This window comes from Chiloscyllium plagiosum, unplaced genomic scaffold (genome assembly GCF_004010195.1).
Source record: "Chiloscyllium plagiosum isolate BGI_BamShark_2017 unplaced genomic scaffold, ASM401019v2 scaf_88457, whole genome shotgun sequence".
Taxonomy (NCBI): Eukaryota; Metazoa; Chordata; class Chondrichthyes; order Orectolobiformes; family Hemiscylliidae; genus Chiloscyllium; species Chiloscyllium plagiosum.
In genome coordinates this window covers 811-7,072 of record NW_025201777.1, presented here as the reverse complement: position 1 = coordinate 7,072, position 6,262 = coordinate 811, and the positions used below count along the sequence as shown (strand labels likewise).

Genomic DNA, 6,262 nt, shown 5'->3' with positions numbered 1-6,262 from the left:
ATTACAACATCCTTACTGGCATAAATTTCACCAAACAGGGAGAGAACAAAAACAGACTCCCCTTTGTACATGTCACAGTGGAACGAACAGTCGATGGAGAACTGCAGACAGCATCCACAGGAAAGCAACACACACTGATCACATAATCAGCACAAACGGAGCTGCATCATGACATTATTTAATGGGCCACAACACACTGCAGCACCCAGGAACTATGAGCAGCAGAAGAAAAATGCCTATACAGCGTATTCAAGAACAACGGATATCCGATAAACGCAGACCACAGATTCTTAAACAACAAACCCAAACAAGAGGAGACAACACGCCCAGAGAGTCCAGCCACACTACCATACATTAAAGACATCTCGGAGACGACTTCCACACTAATCCGACCTCTTGGCATCATTGTAGCCCACAAATCTACCAACACAACCTGAAGGACCCTGTATGAACAACCATTAAATTGAATATTATTTACAAACTACCCTGCAAGGACTGCAACAAACACTACATCGGACAGACAGACAGAAAACTAGCCACCAGGATACACAAACACCAACTAGTCACCAAAAGACATGACCAGCTATCACTAGTATCCTTACATACAGATGAAGGAGGACATCACTTCGACTGGGACAACACATCCATCCTAGGACAGGCTAAACAGAGACATACACAGGAATTCCTAGAGGCCTGGCATTCAAACCAGAACTCCATCGATAAACACATTGATTTGGACCCCATTTACCAATCTCTGAGAAGAACAACCGGAAATGATATCACTCACTTAACAGACCAAGACACACAAATAGAAAGTGGGGTAGAACACCAATGCTTCACTGGAGGCTCACTGATGATACTACCTGGCATGGTGACGAAATGTCTGAGAACAAACCTACCAGCTCAACTCACAACCTGAACCTCAACCTGGCCTATATATCTTCTCAAAAATCACAAATTTAGACTTGTATCAAACAAATTTTCTTTAGATGCCTTCTCCAATCAAGGAGTGTCCCTGTACCTTGTCTCTATCAGGGTGCTCAAAGTTCACCTGGATTGATGCATGTTGCTCCATTACTCAATGGCAGCTCAGGTGAAAACTTCATTTTCACAATGAGGGAGAACTCACAATCCCCTGTCAACCCTGTTGAAGAGGCAGTGCCAATGTACTGCTGCACAAGTATAGGTTTGCACCGAGAGATAACCGATTGGTTTGGAAAGCATCGTACCATCTGGCTTGGTAGCCCCGCACATATCGCTGAATCGTAATCGCAGCGTTTCGCATGCGGAGATACTTCTTCCGCTGCAGCCAGCTCCGAATTGTCTTCTGGATTCTGATGCAAGCAGCTCGGAGTTTGTCTGCTCGCAGCTTCTCCAGGTAGGCCACTTGCCCAGCGCGGAAGAAAATCTTTGTTTTACCAAACTGGTACTTGTCCTCATCCTGTACAACAAGGACAGAGTCATTATAACAATGGAGATGGGAATGTACCTATACGAACAAAATAAATCAATTATTCTGAATCCACCACTCGTGTAAACCGCTTACTTAATGGATGAGAAATTCAGATCTAAATGAGTCAGCAACAATATTCCAACAGTCTGAGTGGATTGGGATTAACAACTAGGAGACAGTGAGAACCACACATGCTCGAGAACTCAGAGTTGATAAAGTGTGGTGCTGGAGAAAGCATAGCAGGTCAGGTAGCATCTGAGGAGCAAAAGAGTCAATGTTTCAGGCTTAACCCTTCATCAATGCTGAAGAAGAATTATGCTCAAAACGTCATCCCTCTTGCTCCTCAGATGCTGCCTGACCTGCTGTGCTTTACCAGTGTCACACTGTATCTACTCTGGGGTTAACAACAATGGCTATCCTGCAGGATAGCCAGACAGCTTGGGAATTAAGTCAACTAGATCCTGTCATTTTCTGGGAGAAAGTGAGGACTGCAGATGCTGGAGATCAGAGTCATGAGTGTGGTGCTGGAAAAGCACAGCAGGTCAGGTAGCATCCAAGGAGCAGTAGAATCGACATTTCGGGCATAAACTCTCGTCAGGAATTTTCTGGTTTGGGAAGAAATGCTTTATGTCCAGGTCCCAGTTAGATCCTGGTCAAATATAGCAATTGCTAACTCGATCTGCAGTCCAAATGCTAGACACATACCTAACAGAAGTGTGATACCTGTCTTTTAAATTCCTAACACAGATCCCAACGAAATTTTTATTCAAGAAGGATTCAAAAACACAAGTATATGACTGAAGTTTGAAAATATTTATGAGTCAATGATTGAAAGCATATGATACACCATGAGAAAGCATTGGCCTATTATGGATATAGAAACGTGGTCACTGTGACCATCTATTTATGGAAAACGTCAGTTCAAACATCTAGACTAAACAACAAATCAAATATTACTGTCTATTTATAGAGGTAGTTTCACTGCCACTGCTGCTATCATTGTTACTCATCAAGGTCAATATTTACCTCTGCATCCCGAGGATACAGAAACAACTTGAGGCAAACCAATGATTCATAATTCGTTCTAGTGCCTGACTTCAGTGTCATTTTACTGAGTATCTTCAAACCATGGTCACTGACATTCACTTAAATTAGAAAGGCAGAATTTGACTACTTACTAATTAAAGTAATATTAGAGGACACTCAATATAGTTGCAGCATTACTGAAAGTGTTGGAGGAAGTAATGGTGATACTTTGAGGGAAATGCATGCAATACGAGAAGCTGCTTATGACAGAACCTGCAGGTATACAGAGGAACCTCGATTACCTGAAGGACATGGGTGGGCAGTATTTCGTTCGGTTAATCGAACGCCGGATAATCGAATGCTGGATAACCCATAGCTTAGCCGAGCATCGGGACCTTGTGATCTTGCCGGATAGTCGAATACCGAATAATTGAGGTTCCTCTGAATAGGCAAATGTATTATGGTCTCCTGTGATTGTTACATCATGATTCTTAAAAGGACCTTTCAAATCTCCACTAGCCAGAAGGTGAAGGGCAGCACATGTATGGGAACACAACCAGGCTTTCCTGCAATCAAATCAACTATTTGATGAAAATGATGTGCAAGGGTATGTGGGAAATGGAGGTTGGCACTAGCTGCTCATTTAATGAGGTGGTGCAAGCATGATGGACCAAATGGCCTCCATATGCATAACATTTCTGTGATTTTTGTGAATCCATACACCACCATGACCTGGAACCATTACTGTCCTTCCTTTGCTGGCTGTCACTGGGTCAAAAACTGAGAACACATTTCCTAACCTCAGAGAATGTACCTTCAACATATGGTCTGCAGCTTCCTCCTATCTTCACAAGGGGAGTTAGCTGTTGGCAATAAATCCTGACCCTTCCTGCAATGCACATGTCCTATGGCCAAATTAAACAGCATTTAAAAGGACAGTATAGGTTACAAAGGGGAGGCAATGGCCTCATGGTAATATTGAGAGACTATTAACCCTGAAACTTTAGCTCATGCCCTGGGGTCCTGAGTTCGAATCCCACCTATGGCAGATGGTGGAATCTAAATTCAATTTAAAAAAAAATCTGGAATTAAAGAGTTTAATGCTGATCACTGTTGAAACATCCCAGCTGGTTCACCAAGGTATTTTAGGGAAGGAAACCTGTCATCTTTACCTGGTCTGGCTTACATGTGACTCCAGACCCACAGCAATGTGGTTGACTCAAAACTGTCCTCTAGGAAATAAATGCTGGACTAGCCAGACTTGCCCACATCACACGAGTGAATACAAAAAACCAGAGTCACCCCTTTGAGCAGATGGCGCAACGTTTCTGTTTTTCCAAAATAGCCTTTTACGGGAGATCCACTGAAACAGTCTTAACTTCTCTTCCACTTCTTGTATGCCCTCATACACATCATGAAGTTATTGAGCATTACTCAATACTGAAGAAGGGTCACTGGACCTGAAACATTAACTCTGGTTTCTCTCCACAGATGCTGCCAGACCTGCTGAGTTTTTCCAGCAATTTCTGATTTTGTTTCTGATTTTTGTTTAAACTCACAACTGAAAACTGCTGATCGGATCATCACCACCTGTACAGTTTGCTCTGAGCAGGACACTATCTTGACTTGGAAATATATCACCATTCCCTCAGGGTCGCTGGGTCAAAATCCTGGAACTCCTTCCCAAAAGGCATCAAGGGGCTAGCTAAACCAAATCAGCAGCTCAAGAAGGCAGTTCATCACCACCTTCTCAAAGCAACCCGGGATGGGCAATAAATACTAGCCCGGTCAGCGACACTCCCATCCCATGACTGAATTGTAAGAAAATTGTAATACTCTCCAAGTCTTCCATCCTCCATCCTCTGGAAACTACAGTATGTCCCAAATACTGCTGCCTAGATCCCAGCCTTGACTCCACCATCATCATAATAAACACAAAAAGCAGATGCTGGAAATCTGAAATGAAAACAAAAAGAGCTGGGGAAGCTCAGCGGGTCTGACTGTATGTATCGAGAGAAAATAAGACTTTTCTTCAGAGCCGGAATTTCAGAACCTTAATCTGAACTTTAAATGTTTCAAGTCCAAAAGGATTCTCTTTTAGAACTAGATTAGATTAGGTACCATACAGTGTAGAAACAGGCCCTTTGGCCCAACAAGCCCACACCGACCCTCCAAAGAGCAACCACCCAGACACAACTCCCTCTGACTAATGCATCTAACACTATGGGCAATTTAGCATGGCCAGATCACCTAACCTGCACATCTTTGGATTGTGGGAGGAAACCGGAGCACCCTGAGGAAATTCACACAGACACTGGGAGAATGTGCAAAAACTCCACACAGTCACTGAAGCTGGAATTGAACCCAGGTCCCTAGCACTGAGAGGCTGCAGTGCTAACACTGAGTCACCGTGCTGCCCAGAACTAAAGTTCTCAAGTTCCAGTTCTGAAGAAAAGCTTTACTTTTTAAAACTCGAACATTAATTCTGTTATTAACCCATTCACATGTTGCTAGAATTGCCAAATTCCTCCAGCATCTGCTATTTCTATTCCATCATCACTCTGACCTTTACTCACCGATCCACGTTCCCAACACCTCAACTTCTCAAAGTCTCCTTGACTTACCTCCTGCCACTCACTATAACCAGCCTACATGACTAAATGGTCTGTTTGATTCCAGTCCTATGTATTTGCCACCAGAAATGACTATGTCTTCAGCTCACCTGGGAGCCAGGTGTGGAACTTGATCCCTCAACCATAATCTGACACTTGGAGAACAGCCACCAGCTGTTGACCACCATTCCCAAAATTCCCTTCTTTGCTCAATTTCTGTTCCTACAATGCCTCAGTGAAACACTTCCAAATAAGTTTCGCTGTTAGAAGCATGATTTCAATGCAAGTTGCTGTTGGCATCATCACATTAATGGGCATACAATAATAGATATGAGGATAAAGATTCGAGAATGGTTCATATTTTACCCTAATCACCTACCCAAAATATTATTGTCCACCAATGAAAATACGAAGCCTTTATTGAGTATTTTTTTCTTATGAAACTGCAATTGTTTTATAAATGGGTGCAATTCAAAAGATCACCTTGATTAATTTCTCCAGGACATTTTTGCATGTCAGCTTTTTGTCACTGAGGACATCTTTCTGCTTCATCAGGACACGATAGCGGTTAAAGAATTCTTGGTATGTCCACCTGAAAAATCCACAGACTCAAATGAATCAAAGCAAATTGTCAACTTCAAGCCTGAGCATGTAAAACATGAACATAAAGAGATTAAAAGATGACTCAAAGCAAAGAGGTTCTCAGGTCACTTCACATGATGATACAATGGGACTTCCACATCTCCTCTCAGGTGGTGCACGTTACCTTGATGGGAAGCCAGCAGCACTTATCCGAATGGTTTCGAGTACACCACAAGCTCGAAGCTGTTGTACAGCTCGTTTTGGATCAAACCTATGGAGAAAAGCATATGTCAAGTTCTTCTCAGATGTGGATGCAAAATGATCAGGTGAGCCAGATTCTAAACTGAAGCAAACCTGGCAGCCCCGTAATCCTACCCTCGCCCTGCTCACCTCTGCCCTGGGATCCACAGACAACCACCAGGCCTGGAGCTGCTGTCATACCAGCAACAGCCACCATCTCCCCAGTGGCGCTGCTGTTCAACAGCCCCACTTACTGCTCTCAGTGAGTGGGATATTGTGATCCCGTAATGGGCCTTACAAGTGGAACAAGATGCGGCCAACGTTTGCAGAAAAGAGGCAATGCAGGCTC

The 6,262-nt window shown here is 43.3% G+C and overlaps 1 protein-coding gene across 1 annotated transcript; it reads right to left on the bottom strand.

Moving 5' to 3' along the window:
- Window positions 1–1,138: 1,138 nt before the first annotated feature.
- LOC122546165 (unconventional myosin-Va-like) lies at window positions 1,139–5,944 on the bottom strand (the record flags this gene model as incomplete). Its single annotated transcript, XM_043684973.1, has 3 exons — window positions 1,139–1,441; window positions 5,575–5,683; window positions 5,858–5,944. Coding segments are annotated over 3 exons (499 nt in total), but the record flags the coding sequence as incomplete, so codon positions are not given.
- Window positions 5,945–6,262: the final 318 nt, after the last annotated feature.